Source organism: Camelus bactrianus, unplaced genomic scaffold (genome assembly GCF_048773025.1).
Source record: "Camelus bactrianus isolate YW-2024 breed Bactrian camel unplaced genomic scaffold, ASM4877302v1 HiC_scaffold_97, whole genome shotgun sequence".
NCBI lineage: Eukaryota > Metazoa > Chordata > Mammalia > Artiodactyla > Camelidae > Camelus > Camelus bactrianus.
The window spans coordinates 41,662-58,787 of NW_027413981.1; the positions used below are offsets into that span (position 1 = coordinate 41,662).

Sequence of the window (17,126 nt, forward strand, 5' to 3'; positions counted from 1 at the left end):
TATTCAAATTAATCTCACTTGAATAACAAATACCAATACAACATGTATCTTTGAAGCCTGATAGGAGGAGTGGCAGTGGTTTACCCCAATTATAGGTCCCCTCCTGATTCCAGTATTCTCTGTAGTGGCAGTGATCTAACCTGGCTTCAGTGCAAAGATACTGACGCCATCGAAAAGGAGTTCTCGCAAGTTTCCCCTCAATTCCAAAATCACCTACCTGCGGCCTTTTTCCCCTCCTTCCTTCCTTTCACTTTCCTCTTCAAAGGTACCTCTAGATCTGTGGTCTTAATTCTTCCCCTTCTCTATTCTTTGGATGGATGATGCCCACCATTTCTTTTCCCTCTCTGCTTAGCAGCAGTAGCTTACATCTCTAATTTCTACTTCAACTCTTTGCCTCGCTCTGGCTATGAACGTGCTCAGAAAGAAACACAAAATCGTGCTTTTCCTTGATGCTGTTCTGTCTTTAACTCCCCAGTGGCTCTTTTTCCAGATTCCCCTAAACACAAGTCTACCCTCTGAGCGTGATCTGAAGACCAGCAACAAGGGCATCACCTGAGAGCTTGTTAGAAACGCAGACCCACTGCTCAGAATGTGCACTTTTCACTGGGTCCCCAGGTGACTGAGTAAAACGTGAGCAACTCTGATCTATACCGAGTCTGCTTCTGCAGCACTCGGACTTAACTGATCCTTCTGAAATCCAGCCGCACGCGTCTCACTGTAACACTTCCCCGAAAGCTGCATCAGGAGTTGCAGACTTTCCAGTGGACTCTTTACCAGGCTCCAGCGCCCCTGACCTCCCCGGAACGCACCCTGCCCTCTTCCTCTTTCCCACTCTCTTCTGTTGGCCTATGAGACACCATCCTGTAAGGCAGCAGCACGCTGCATGACACGAAGGTCCAGACACTGACAGCTGACCACACACGCCTGTGCTCACCCACGGCAGGCACACCCAGCTCTGCGTGATCAGGTACTGCAGTCCTCACCGCCTTCCTAATGATCGGGGGACGGGGGAGTGGAACATTCTGCTGAGCTTCCCGGACAAGCTTTGGTGCTGGAAGCAGCTCACTTCATACCCACCTCATTTCAAACACTCCTCTTCCTTCTTCTAAAGAACTATTCTACATTCATTACCACCTCCTACCAGGGACCCCCCCTCCTTTTCCTTCATTTTCTCCCCTCCTCTCTACCTCTCTCATTCTTCGCTCCCTCCTTCCCTCCTCCTGATTTCCTGACTGTCCTCAGGTCACAGAGCATCTTGAAAGAAAGCTAACAACTGAGCTCCTTAAACAGCATTCTAGTTTAATCTCTTGCTGACACCCGATAAGATATACAATTTACTTCCTTTCCTCCTCTTTTTTCTCACTATATGTTCAACAGGTGATTTTCTTTGGCTGAGAGAATAGATCCAAATCCATGTTTTAAATCAACATTCTGTCAAATGACTTCTTTATAAAATACAGTGCTTACTTTCTATTTGTCCATTTAATGTATTTTTTTCTCTTAGACCTGCAGCTCCAGATAAATGACCAACATGGCTCCGTAGTTGAATCTCGGAGGTACTCTGTTAAAATTAATATTAATAATGAGTTGCATAAAGATTCCCTTATCCCTTTCTAAGAAAATACCTGTGTTTCCTACCTTATTATTATTTTTAAATTTCCTACTTTAAAAGCAATTAGACTTAAAAACAAAATAAGCATATCCTGGAAACCCAAACATTTAAAGAGAAAATTTCATATAGACTCTCTAGATCAAGTCTATCTTTTATCTTCAGTTGGCTTCTGACTCTGTAAACTGAGCATGGAAAGCCAGAGCAAATATTTTCATAGACAAAATACTGACTTATGTGCAGATTTCAACAAAGAATTAACTTCAAAATACCTAATTCCATTCTGCATTCCTCGACAAAAGAAGAGGACATTTTAAAAAATACACATTTTTATATGTATAACTGAATTGCTTTGCAGTACACTTGAAACTAAAATTATAAACTGACTACACTTCAATAAAAAATAAAATTTAAAATATACATATTTAAATATATTCTTTAATAAGTATACGTGCTATAAATTTAAAATATTTCTTAGGATAGATATTGCTTTTAATATTAAAATAACATACTTGGCATGAAAAAAAGCCTTGGAGTGTGTCATGTTGAGTATCAACAGAACACTGTGGAAACTGCTACATTTCAGGAAACAAAGGCTTAGCAGAATCTAAGATTATTTGATAAAACTTTTATTCATAAGAAAAATAGTTGAATAAAGTACCAAAGTAGAAAGAAAAACATTTATGTTTAAATTAACAGCAGAGAAATTTTAATTGTAGCTATGCAGCTCTTCAAAAAAGTACCATAAGCTTTACTTTACTAAGGGAAGAATAAGAACACTGTTTAGTGACCACCCGCATGTGCCAGGCCCTTATGATGCACATTCTCTTCTCGACACACAGCAATAATAAAAGTGATCCTAAGGACGGTTACACACTTGCTGCTTCCTGGCCACTCCAAGACGCTGGAGCACAGTGATGAGCAGATGGGACCCGCTGTTCCCTCTGTCCAGAACATCCCTCCCCGGGACCTTTGTGTGAATGGCTCCTTCCTGTCCTTCACCTGACAGCTTTGGTCACACTCAGCTCCTTTCTGACTACCTAAATTCCACCCTTACTCCACCCCCGGCCTAACTACAAACTCCCCCACTGTTGTCTAACCTAACGCTCTCCACATTCCTTAAGTGAAGGACTTACTGTCTCTGATAAAGGGTTCCTGTTTACTTGTTCTTCTGTTCCTGCCACTACAGCCTAACCCCTCAACTGCTACATTCAGTGTCTAGCTGCCTGGTGCTAGTCGGTGTTCAGGAACAGGAGTTTATTTAAGGTCAAAACATCTCAAGTCCCCAGAAGGCGTCAAGTACCAAAGCACTACATACCTATCGGAGATGTCCGGTACTAGTTTGCTGACACTTAACGTACCCCAAATGAGAAGTCCCCGTGCCCGCTCTAACGTTCCCATTTTATTGTCCTTCAGATTTTAGAAAAGTGTCCTCAACATTTCAGTAGGTCCCTAGTGGCCACTGTGATCATTCTGTCTTATGTTTCTATAGCACCCTTTACAGTTGACAATGTGTTTTCACATTTGTTACCACAGTTTTGTTCACGACACATAACCTGAGAGGTAGGTATCAGTACCATGTTTTTGAACGAGGTCACTGACATTCAAACAAGTCAGACAAGTGTTTCCAAGATCCCACAGTGGGTCAGAACCAGGATGCCACGTCTGCTGACTTCAAGTACAGTGCTGTGCCACCAGGCAGGAGCTGCCGGGATCCAAGGGCTCAGGCTCTTACCTCTTTCCACGGCTGTCACCTTGGAATAGGTCACCACTACCCTGCACTTAGCTGCCTTCAAGTCCGGTCGCCATAAAGGTACTCAGTGCACGCTATTTTCCCTACCCGAAATGGGCTGTCCTCAGTAAAACATCACTAACCCAAACTGCTGGTATTTTAACACCACATACTTATTACTACTCCCCATGCTTTTGCTTCTCCTGAAATGTTCTTTGCAGCTCTAACTGACAATCCAAATATATTAATACTTTGAAGTCACAAGCACTGTCTTTTCAAGGTCAAAGTGGTTAAACAAACAAACAAACACACCATTATTTGTGGGTTTTTTTTTTTTAGTACAACCTGTTTCTCTCTGAATCTCACGAAGAGTTTTACACATTCATTTATAACAAAGAAACAGCTGGTCACAGGCTGACCAAGAATTATTTTCTTTAGTTTTTAGAAAATGTAACTTCAGAACCCAAACCGATTCCCTATGACTTCTAAGCCTTGGTTTTTGCACTACATACACCAGTTTCATTAGGTGAGTCTGGAAAATTAACAGAAGTGCCGTCTGCAGTGGTATGACACGTGGCACGGAATGACTTTACTAAGTGTGGGTTAAAATGAGGAAAAAATTTTGCTGGGCAAATGTAAAAGTGAGAAAGTGAAGTCAAAACATCCCTCCATTTATGTTTTAACATGACTAGTCAAGTACAAACTTAAGGCAAGAAAAAAAGGAAAATGTAAGTATAACAAGGCATGTGGAGAAATACATGTATTTCAGCATTTATAGATAATAGATGGGTGATGTGTCAGTATTGTCAGGGATATACTATGAATGAAAGCTTCTGTTTAACCTTTTTATTATATATATAAAAATATATAAATTACATATGCAAGTATATATATTATTCTTCAGCAAATTTTATAAAAATATCAAAATATATGATATATAAAACAAAGGCCTTTGTTCATAATATATCCCCAATAATACTGACTTGTACTAATCTACAACCGTTTGTTTGTAAATACTACTATAAGTAAGACTTAAATTTTGTCACTAGAAGTCGCTCAATTGAACACGGTCATCTCTCACTACCTGAGCACTGTGAATTATTACTAGAGAGAGAGAAATATACATTTTAGAAAGTTCCTAACACATCAACTTTCCACTTAGAGAAACAACAGGTAATCAGGATTCTAAGCATAATATATAGCTTGAAAAGATACATTGAATGGAACATGAGAGGGGGCTAAAAAGAAGGTTAAAAAGTTTTCATCTCAAATTCTAAGCTCACAATTGGTAGATACTGGAAAACAGACTGTAACTTATTCCTATTCATCATATACTTCTTATCTATTTCCTTGGCATTTATGACAGATTTCCTGTCATAACAACTGAATTTTACAACCTAAGCAAAGGGAATAGAAATTGAAGTCATATTTTTAGAATTCAAATAGATTTCATTATGACATAGTACGTGTACTATATTACCTGTACAATCAAATAGATTTCATTATGATAGAGTATGCGTGTTATATAACCTGCAGCGTGGTGCAGAAGTCCATGTCTCCTCATGCACTCACATTCAAAAAATACTAAAATGCTTCTTACATTTAAGACCTTATTCTAGGTGCTCCAGGAAATGCACAATTACATTCCCTAATCTCTAGCGGTGTATGCTGATGCAGGGGTTATAAAATGAATATGTAAATAACTATACTACAAAGTATCTGAAACTTGAAATTTTAGAATGGGACACAAGGACTGGACATACTTTTTTAAACTATAATACAAAAGAATTCTGAAGTAGGTTTTTCATATGGTTTTTATTAACAGTCTACTTTGAGAGCTGGTTGTTATTTCAGGGAAAACATGTATTCTTCAATTAGATGAAGAGCTTTGAATATACCCTTAATGGGATAATTTAGAAAACACAGAGGAATCTATAATATGGATTTTGAGAAACAGAATTTTAATTTCTAAATTTCTATAATTTCAATTATCATTTTAGTCTTAATGCAGAACCAGAGATAGAAATAAAGTAAAACAAGCAAACAAACAAACAAAACAAAAACCTCTTTCCTCACAACTCTCTGATACCAAAATAAAAAATGTCCAAGGGGAAAAAAAGAGACACATGCTACGCAGTTTTGGAACTGAAAGGCCCCAGGAAGAGGCCATGATTATCACAGTAAGTAGCTGTCTGCACTGAAGATGTCCCTGAGGCACGAGTATTATACAAGTGCCGCCAGTGTGGTTTAAAAGTCAAAGAACCCTTATCCTTGGCCAAGCTTCACACTTCCTCTATGGTGGGAAAGCTTTTCACAGTACAGTTTTCCTGTCACTATATATGTTCTAGTCCATTTTGCTTCAGCCTTATCTTCAGTATTTACCAAAGGAAAAAAAAAAGAAAAGAAAAGAAAAAAAAATCAACCTGTCATATTTTTATAAAATGGTTTACTCTGACCAACTTTCTAACACAAACATAAAACAATGATAGGCAGACCACTGCTAAATTTTAAGAGTAAATACTACACAAAACTAAATTCAGAGCAGAAAAATGAATTTCACAAGAGAACACTTTACCTTGGGAGGAAGAGCTAAGTCATCATCTGATGGAGGCCTTGAATCATCAATGTCACGTTTGGGTGAAACGCTTTGGAGCAAAAATACACATTAAAAATGAGTGAGTTCATTTCTTTAAACAAACTAGTCACAAAAGTCTATGCTGAGGGATAAGAAAGCAGATCTGGGAGCCAGGCTGCCTGATGGTCAAGTCACAGGTCAACTACTTGATAACCATGGAATCATGGGTCAACCAGTCAACCTCCTTAAGCTACACTTGCCTAGTTAACTAACAGTAAGCTGTATCAGCACAGCTACTCTGCAAAGCTGTTGTGGTGACTGTACGAGGTAACATATGTCAAGTACATAACACGGTGTCTAACCCAGAGTAGGACACTCAACAAGCCTTGTTTCTTTTCTCTGTGTTCCCTTAGTCAACATGTAATTTTTAAAAATCCATAAAATCCTACCTGATGACAGAGATATCTTCATTCCTCGGTGAAACCTCAACCACTAAATCCGCTATTAAAGAAAAAAGTAAAATAGATTTCATATCAGCAATAGAAAAATACAGACTATTGAAAGTATAAGACCAATGTTCTGTTAACAAGCTTTCCTTTGGGACCACACCTGGAGACTACACACTTGAGTGAATACTGAGTATACTCCTGGTAGGTAATTAATGCGTAAAAACCACTTCCCCTCCTTTATATTTATCAAAAAGTAAAAGGGTGTTTATCCAAATTTGATATCTTGAAGTGAACTGCTGTTTACAAGGACCAAAATCCCAACCAAACTTTACGAGACTCACAAAGGATGATATTCATTAGTAGAATCAGTACCATAAACTGACAACGTCAAGCTCACACAGCGTGGTGTTTCTGGACGACACTCATGGGACTAACCCACCCTGCCATTTGGCTTTGTCGGCCTCGTGTTATCTGGGCACGGTCATCCCTTTTCGCTCACATACGGTCTAGGGCTGCCTTCACACTGCAATGGCAGAGATGAGTAGATGTGACAGACACCACATGGCCTAAAATATTGACTCTCTGGCCCTTTATAGAAAAAGCTTGTGCATCCCTGCCTTATGTCACAACCAGGAAGCCCGAAGACTCACATCGAATCTTCTTACTCTTCTGCTCAACATTCTTCAGTAGATCCATGCGGCTGCCATTGGTGGTTCCCAACTCAACAACCATTTCTTCTTTGTCGTCCTTGCCGGACAATTGCAACTTTTCTTTGATGTTTTCTGCCCCAGTATGCGAAGAAGGTAATCTCTTCTTAGCTGCAAAAAGAGAAATGATTATTCTGCGGTCATCACAGTAACTACATCTCCTTCCCCCGTGGCTGGTTGAGGCATGAGCATGCGATGTACCCCAGCCAGTAAGATGCCAGGGGAAGTCTACCGGAAGCGTCTCTGTTTTCTTCCTCGTTAACAGGAAACATGCAGAGGGAAGCAGCCCTCCTCGCCTGCGGATACTGTCAGGTGAGAAGAAGACGCTTGGAGCTGCTGCCAATCAGCAGACCAGGAAAGGCGACATCAAACACCAGCAGCCTCACAGCTGAAGGAGGGACAGCGTCTGGGATCCTGACGACATCACCAAACCTTCTAAACAATCCTGACTCCTGCTGCTGTAGCCACTGTTACTTAGGCCTCCTATTATTATTTGTGGCTAAGAGCATTCTGACACATCTCCAAAGGTCTACAGCAGACCTCCTCCTTTCTATACTACTAGAAAGGCTTTCAGAAGCGTGCCTGAGCTACGTAGTCACCTCGTTCCCAACCATTCCTACAGCATCCTTCCTGCACCAACAAAACGAAACTCATAGACCCTGCAAAGTTCACTGGCACATCTTAGCCTTTGCACCGCTGTCCTTTCTGCCAAATGTAATCTTCAAAGATGTTCCGCCCACCAAACACTGTCCTTCTGCCTCCTTCCCTGGTAAACTTCTACTCGCTCTGCATGGCTTACCTGACATCCTACCCACTTTTCAAAAACTTCTTTCCTCACCATGGACTTAAAGTATTTGGCACATATTAAATAAACATAAAAATATATATAAAGACAGTTACAAAGTCCTCGTGGGCTCTGGGACACAGTAAGCACAGAATAAAGTAAAGCAAATCTTAAAAATGGTGATGACAATAACGAGCTCCCGGAGGCCAGGAACTGTGCTTTTGACCTGTTTGCGTTCTGTAAAGTCACAGTGGCGATTAGTACCTAAAAGACACTTGAGAGTCATCTGTTAAGTGGATGAATTAACAGATAAGAATGTTTTCTTTGAAAATCCTGTTTAAAAAAAATACAGACATTAACCAGGGACAACTCTGTTGTGTTATGAGCACCTTGAAGACCAAAACTCTGTCTATTCCATCTTTGTATTTCCTACAACAGAAGTTCTTTGCTTGATCCAGGCCTACCAAATTAAAGGTGCCCTCATACAGTTCAGGTGGAACAGCACCCTAGGGGTCACATCTAGGCAACATAGTCTTCTTTTTTTCATGTGAAGCACTTCTGTGCCTTTATTAAAATTTATTGAGTCCTGAGTTGTGCTATTTGAGTATTTATTATGACAATCCTTTAACTAATGGCAATAGAAAATCTTGTTCCAACAAAATATAGTTTCATGACAAGAATCCCCCAAAAAGAAGAAAACATCTGACTCTCATGACGGCAACATATCTCATTCTGTTTGCACTTCTGAGGAATGCAATCGGTAAGAAAGAGACCTTGTTGGTGTAATGATGTGAAAAGAAACCAGTGCTTCTCAACAAGACACTGCTTTCCTGACTTCTGCACTATCACTGGGTATCTTTAAAAAACAATCTCTTATTAGTATGCTACACACTGGCCCAGCTGTGCAGTTCTAATTGTTGGCCATTTGTTTACAGCACCAGGAAGGTATTCCTGAGCTCCCAGTGTTAAAGACAATAACTTTTTAGTGAGACTACTCATTATGCAATAACTAGCATTCATTTACCGGAAGTAATCCATTTGCTGTAAAAATTAAAGATCCAGTTCTGTAACAAGGCCAACTTGTTATAATGTTAGAGGAAATGTACAACAAAGTTAAAACCCTGTTTTTCTTATTTACACAAAGATGTAATATGGCATTTCAGGAGCCATGATTAAATAAATGAATTTGTTTTCAGACAATATTGTCTCTCATTTTAAATTACCTACAATTAACTTCTTAAATAATTCTGAATACTAGACCATTAAGAAAAAATTAATGAAAAAAATAAAAACATACATGAAATTTACACACTGGCTTTTTTCACTGCTCTTCCATTATCAAAACGTCCTCAATCTTACTTCCTTATCTATGGTAGGCCCAACAAGAGTAACTTATTACCAGAACTCTGTCCTAGGTCGGTATTTTGAGGGGGAGTAGTTGGTATATTTCCATCTGTGTAGTCGACAATCAGCTGGTAAAGGCTGTGTATAAAAACATGGGATAAATACATATTACTACTTGAATACTAATATCAAAAACAATTACCAAGTATATTAAATTCTTAGATTATTTCAGACAATATCAGAGGTAATATCAAAACTTCAACTGTCCCATATACTTCAAACTTGTACAATCTACACTTTTAAATTTAGGATGTATAATTAAAAAACAAAAAAAAGGAAGGTGAAGTAGTCATGAACTGAGGGCAGTACAGCTCAGTAAGTTAACTAGAGCGAGCCTGACATAAGGAAAGTGTCTCGAACTCACAAGTCCCAGCTCTATAACCAACAGCTATTTGTTCCTGGAAAAGGGGCTTCTCTTCAGCTCAAAGTCTTCCTTTATAAAACTGGGATCTTACTGTCTTGTTAGGCAATTAGTTATTAACACTCATAAGAGTATTACAAAGATTTAATGAGAGAATGTATTCCTCAGATGCTGAGAGAAATAGGGGAAGAATGGAATAATCTGTTCTTGAACTTTAATGCTGGAACTATTTGAGAATCCCAAATAAAACCCAATGTGTGTTTTTTTTATAGGTGTAACATTTAGATGTGGCAGTTTTCAGAAAATGTTACAAATTATGGTGATTAGCTGTTCTTCGTGGTTTATAATTCAGGACACCTCAGCTACTATATAACTTGTAGCTAAACTCATTTATAAATATATGACCTCATACAAGCATATGTATGAGAACTAAACAAGCTGTCACGCTGAAGTTTACGTGTCGATCGCCACGAAGACCGCGGAAACTGGATCAGCACAGGCATCCCGGGAGCAGAGGTCAGTCATGACCCGACTGCACGACCAGTTTCTTTTTCCTTTTCTTCTTTTAAAATTTTATTAAAGGTCTTTAGAGAGCAACATCCAGACCCAGACTCAGCTGCCAAGGAGATCCTGTTAAAACTAGTTTTAGTACCAACGCTGCAGCAACAGAATCAAGGGAAACAAGAGAACGATTAGCATGCCCTCGCCCTGCCCCAATGCCTTTGGGAGAGGGTTGTCACTGTGGCCTTAGGGAATCCCTTAGGTTCTTGAAAAATGCAAGAGGAAGATTATAGAAGAAAGCCCCCAAAGGAAAATACAGGATTTTCTGCTCTGCTAAACATTTCAAGACCCAAATGACTAGTTAGAAAAATCAGATATGTGACATTACTTGGACCGCATGCATAGGGGTTACACTGAAATGAAATGGAGACCAGTAGGACCCTAAGGATAAAGGTCTTATAAACCCTGAGATAAAGAACCCCGTGCCCACTGCTCCATCTCACTAGTCTGGCCTTTTGCTGGTTTCCAGCTGGTGATGGGGAGGGTCTCACTGCCATCCCCAAAGTGCCTGCTCCCAACTAGGAACTCTCACCTGTCATGTAACAAGTAACAGTTAGGTCATTTTCAACCTCAATTTAGAGATAACTGCCATTTTAATGTAAACACTTACTGTTTAAAACCATTACGACAAGCATATCTTTCAGCAGACATTCCGTGTAAATCTCGAGAACTGGCATTAACGTGCTTCTGAAGCAGCAGCTTGACTGTGTCCGGTGAGTCATGAAACACAGCAAGCATGAGCGCTGATCTAAAATAAAAGAGACAACTTCACCCTTAGGAAATTAGTTAGCGTAACTCAAGCAGTTAATTTGGTCTAGTTTACCAAGTTAATATCTTGCCCACCCCTGGAGAACTGACCATTTACATGCTCAAGTGCTCATCTTTGCAAATCCCCTCCAAGGCCAAAATGGAGGGACAAAAAAGAAGCCTCCTGTCCTACTTGGGTAGCACATAGTAGAAGCTGCTAACTTAAAGTCCTCTGATGGACAAGAAAGGATGCTGAGGTCACTTATCTGAAGTAGGTAAAGGTTTAAATAAAGGATTCCCCATTTCTTCTCTAGTCTGAAATATAATGCTTTAAAATCAGCTAGAGATCAGGTAAGGAGAAGCTGTTTGCAGGCTGAAAACAGTAACATGAATAAAAATGGCAACAAAAATAGTCACGGCTGCAGTTAACCACGCTGAGAAGCATGTGCCCGGCACTAACCTGAACAGTCTACGCATGGTCTTTCTTAGGCACAACCACCCTTGAAGGATGTACGACGACCCTCCTTTACGTGACAGGAAACGTACTGGTTGGTGATAAATCATGTCCCCCAGGTAACACACCTGACCAGCAGGAGAGCTGGGAATTCAACCTCATCTGACTCTAAAGCCCAGCTCCTTCCTCTCTATCATCCACTAATGACCTGTCTTCTTTAAAGGGAATGTTTATTCAATATTTAAAGCTATTTTTCTTCCTTCTACCGTTATCAATTGAAAATAAAAACATCAAACTGTACTAGAAATGAAAAAGGATAAAAACTGATGAGCCCACAGTATCTGGTCATAGTTACTCTATTAGTGATACTCACTTAGTGATAACCTAATCACATCACTATCCTTCAAAGAAAGTAATTTAAAGCAGAATCATCCAAAAGGCAAAACAAACTCCTCTCTGTTTAATATGCATCTTTTAAGAAAAAAATATACACCAAGTAGAGGTTAAAAAAATTATAAAAGAATGAAGAAATTCAACACTGTCTCATAAGGTAAATTAAAATTAGAGTCCATACTAATAAAACTAAAATGAAATCCCTGAACTATGGTAAGATCACATGACCAAAAAAATCAGGTTGCAAATGACAGCAGTCACTACCATAAAGGAAGATGAGTCCTGCTGCATACCGTTCTTCGTGACACCAGGCAGAATAATTGCTTTTCTACCTGACTGATGATGTGTTGATTCCAAGTTAATCCTCTTCTTATTAAGTTAATCTTTCTGATTGGCTGTTACTACTCTAGAACAACATTAAGATTAAACAAAAAAAAAAAAAAAGAGGGAGAGAGAACAAACTATTGTACCTTTGCATCTTGTCGACTGCATGTACATTTGCCCCGTTCTCAATCAAAAATTTGACCATCTCTTCTTTGTTCTCCCTGACGGCGACTAAAAATGGTGTGAAGTTATACTGTAAAATAGTAAAAACATTTGATAATGTACAAAATTACATATACATTTCAAAACTGAATTTAAAAACTTAAGCCTCTGAACTTAAAACATATACTATAAAAAAGTAAATAACAAGTAGCTCCTTCCTCCTCGCCCCACTGTGCCCCTTCTCTTGAAAAGGTTCCTCCTTGGCCTCCTGGAAAGTTTCCCTGTGAAGTCATTCTCTGAAACCCCCTTCAGACATTTGCTGGTTCCAAGAACCTTCGCTTCTATCGCAGCGTGCGTCAGGCATTCTCTAGTTCCCTTACTGCTCAACTACTACTCCTGACACTCTAAACACTGCTCCAGAGAGAGCCATTTAGCTACTGAATCAACTACATTTTTAAGGAGCCACGCTGAGGAGAAAGATACCATACTGTCTGCAACATGCATAACCTATCCAGTTACAACTACGACTAATCTCATAAAGCTTGCAGACATTCCAATGGGAATATGACTACTTGCATGTAAAGAAAAGGTTTTTTTTAAACCAACTTATACATTCTAATTTGAAAACTTCCATCCCACTCTTAAGGGATTATTATAAAATATGAAGTAGACTATAAATTAATATAGGCTGTCTTTAAAATATTGAAATACTTATCAAAATATACAACAGGAATTGTAAATTCAAATGCTTACAGAGGCAACATAGGTGGCCCGAGTAAGTGAAGGTCCCAGGTGAGGACAGCACACCGGAGAACACACGCCCCACCAAGAAGGGGCCACCTCTGCAGGGCAGACCGCACAGGAGCCTGGGCTCAAGGGGGACCAGATTTGATTCTTGAGGAGAAGTTCTGAAGTGCAGATTTCTGCACAAGTCTCCTAAATTTTAAATGTTGACTCAATGTGTGGAGACAAACTGAACATACCCAGGGCCATGTTTAGTCTATAGCCCACTTGTGTTTTTATGTTTGCTGTGTTTCCAAACAGTTGGGTGTAAATCAAGTATTTGTATGTAAAACCTTGCCTTCCTGTAGAATCATATGTCTTACACACGAAAACACTGGGCCCCAACATGAAATAAAAATTGTGATTAAGACTCATAATATCCACTTCAAGAATTTTTCCAATGCCTGCTAAAACTACAATCTACCTGTATCTTATTCTCCCTGATTGTTAATCAAATGGATCATCAGTTCATAAGACGGCTGAAACTAAATTATTATAACAATTCCAATTTGTTACTAATGTCATGGGTCTTGATGTTTAAAACTGCCATCTTGCATGGTACACTTATATACAATGGAATACGACTCAGCCATAAAAAAAAGAATGAAATAATGCCACTTGCAGCAACATGGAAGGACCTAGAGAGTCTCATACTGAGTGAGGTAAGTCAGAAAGTGAAAGACAAACCCCATAGGCTATCACTTAATATGTGGACTCTAAAATATGATACAAATGAACTTATTTACAAAGCAGAAACAGACTCACAGACATAGAAAACAAACTGGTGGTTACCAAAGGGGAAAGGGGGTGGGAGAAGAATAAATTAGCAGTTTTGGACTAGCAGATAGAAACTACTATATATAAAATAGATGAACAACAAGGTCCTACTGTATATACTACAGGGAACTATACTCAATATCCTGTAGTAAACCATAACGGAAAAGAATATGAATATATATATGTACATACATATAACTGAAAAAGAATATATATAACTGAATAAGAAAATATATATAACTGAATAAGAATATATATAACTGAGTAAGAATTTTATATATAACTGAAAAAGAATATATATAACTGAATAAGAATTTTATATTTAACTGAATAAGAATATATATATATATATATATATATATATATATATATATATATATATATAATAGAATCACTTTGCTGTACACCAGAAACTATCACAACACTGTAACTAGACTTTAATTTTAAAAAGCTGTCATCTTGATTATGCTAGGGCTCAGTGAATCTAACAGATAGATTGCAAGAGTCTGTCACACAGCTTTAACCAAAAGAAGGCTCATGATTTCCTATTACTGCAATCAGAAAAACCCTGTTGACCTAATGACCTGGATGGGAACAAATGGTGCAAAATCTTTAAAGGGTCTGACTCTACTTACTGAATCACTCACCACAACCAAGTTTATAGGATTGTCTGAGAGCCACTGAATGATCAGTGGTTAGAAGGGAAAAGGAGCTACTCTTCAAGGCAATAGATACTGCCAGTAATATTGCCAGGAAGAGACGGATAGAAGTCAGGCTAACATGGCTGGAAACGAGAGCACTGAAAGAAGCAGCATCTATCAAACCCCCGCACTTCCAGAGACGTCTTATTTTTGAGATCTGTGAATTTACATGTATTACATGTATCCATTCAATAGTCCTTAACCAAGGGTTGTATCAGAATCTCAGGGAAGTATTTCTAAATACTGTGTCTAGACCTGAGTACCTTTATTCAATCCAAATCTTCAGGGGAGAGCCAGGAGGAAAAGCAGGAGGACCAGCTGCGCCATCACTTGCTCCCCACCTACAGCCACAGCCCTGCAGGGGAGCTGCACCCGGCTGAGCATGGAAGACCCCAAGGTGAAGGTGTACGTGGAGGGCCATGTGGCCACCAGCACAGGTGAATGCCCCTGCTGGCTGTCAAACATGACCTGACCTCACTTGCCCAGATTCTAGAACCTGGGATGCTGGGGTGCTCAGGGCCTGCAGTTTGCCGCCTCCCCTGCCCAGGTGCAGTCACCCAGCTCCCCCTGCTGGGTACTGGGCTCCTTCCTCCTCCCACCCACCCCCAGGCAGGCAGCCAGCCCTTGCCATCACTTCACTCCCCGCAAGCCTTCATCTTCTTTAGGCGCTGAGCCTACCACCCACTCCCAGGCACTTCCTAATGGGACGTTGTTCCTTCTGGGGTAGAAGTGCGGCTGGGAGACAGAGCTCTGCCCTTTCCGTGGGCACTACCTCTAGCCCCTGGCCTTGGCTTTGGAGTTGTTTCCATGGTAACAGGGCCTGGTGTATTCAGTATACATTCTACTATAAATAAAACACCTGTAGCTAGAAAAATCCCTGTATTTCAAATATCTTGTAAATAGTTGAGCTATACCTGGTTTATCGCCTCGATGTTTGCCTTATAGCAGAGCAGCTCTGCTGCAATTGATGTATCTTCAGCCAAGACGGCGTAATGCAGAGCAGTGTTCTGACAGTTGTCCGCAAGATTTGGGTCAGCACCCTGTTTCAGCAGGATAGTGACACACACTTCTTTCTGGCATTGTACAGCCTGTTGGTATCAAGCCAAGAAACAGACTGTAAGTGCTAGGCATTCCAAGTTAACATTCCTCAAGTCCCAGCAGCTCGTTATATTTAAAACAGATAAATTCATTTTTATTCTAAGTAAATCGAATCCATCTCACGTGGACACGGTTGGCTGCTACACACCTTGATGAGAGCTGTCTTGCTTTCCTCATCACGAGCATCCAGGTCACACTTCCGCTGGATAAGGAGAGCCACCACTGATGACTGGCCGCTGGCGCAGGCTAAGTGTAGGGCAGTCCTGAGAACATGAGAGGACTTTTTAGGAAATTAGAGCGTACTAGTTCAAAGGTACAGTTACTCATGTAATTGTAAACATTCAACAGCATGCTATTCCTACCCCTTTAAAACTAACATTTAGTCTTCTTATCTTAGTTCTTTCTATGGGGAAAGAACAATATTTATTAGCTCTTATTACTCACCACATTAATGGAAGAACTACCTGTTTGAATAGAAAGGGCATGCCGTTGAGATTCAGCTCACCTTGGGTCTGACTTCTACTTTAACACTGTCCCTTATTAGCTCTCACTTAGCCTGTCTGTGCTTCAATTTCCTCATCAACAAAATGGGCATGAAGTAGTAGTTATCTTACAGGATGCCGCTGTGATGCTTAAATGAAAAGCTATGCAAAGTGTCTGGCAGTTGAACAGCTCAATAATTGTTAGATAATATTATAATTGTTACCGTTACTGTTTTACCAAGACAACATTTCAATTAAGTAAAATGATAGTGTATCTACTTTGCTGCTGCAAGGATGAGAACACTGTACTTCAATGATTCTAACATGCTCATTGTCTCACACTTGAACATCTCTGACATGGGAAGGCAATTTAAAATCCATGTCTTACAACCACAGTTGGCAGCTCCTCCTAGGCCCGCCCCACCCCGCACCACCTCTGTTACCTGTTCTTCCTGTCTCTGCTGTCTACATTTTTCTTATGTGACAGCAGCTCCTGCAGTGTATGCGTGTCACCTAAATATGCGGCTTTGTGGAACTCCTTTAGCTCACACCTATGGACATGATACCCAGGCACAGGCTTCTCACGATTCCTGCGCTCTCTCTGATGGATGCTGAAGTCCACCCAGTTCACGAACTCAACGAGTCTCTTCTTCATCTGGCTTATCGCCTTCCGACACCGCTCACTTCCCTCCTGGTCTCTTGCCACCTCCCAATCTCAGCGCTGGCGCTGCAGAAGAGCCACAGAGGTCTCGCTGCCACACCTTGGCTGTGAAGCTCAGCGGCTTGGAATGTTTGGTCCGGAACACTCGTAGCCTAGCAACAGCACTGACCCTCAACAGTCCCTCAACTGTCCCTCAACTGTCCCTCCAGAGCCAGTGTCCCTGTGAGTGTGCACAGAGGCCCAGAGGCCCAGTGTGCCCGGTGCGCACGTGGGAGCCTAAGTCATTTTAAGTCTCTGCAATTGCTTGTGGGCCATTTTGGATTCCTTTGAAATGTTGGTGCTAGGTGGCTGAGTGTTTTGGG

At 40.2% G+C, this 17,126-nt stretch overlaps 1 protein-coding gene across 1 annotated transcript; it reads right to left on the reverse strand.

The window, feature by feature from the left end:
• Positions 1-9,773: 9,773 nt before the first annotated feature.
• Positions 9,774-16,926, reverse strand: LOC141577049 (uncharacterized). The gene is made up of 5 exons (XM_074360311.1): positions 16,547-16,926; positions 15,770-15,884; positions 15,438-15,611; positions 12,247-12,353; positions 9,774-10,930 (listed from the first exon to the last, which is right to left on the reverse strand). Exons 1-5 carry the CDS (start codon positions 16,756-16,758, stop codon positions 10,789-10,791), a joined length of 750 nt encoding a protein of 249 aa, XP_074216412.1. The 5' UTR covers positions 16,759-16,926; the 3' UTR covers positions 9,774-10,788.
• Between the last annotated feature and the right edge of the window lie 200 nt (positions 16,927-17,126).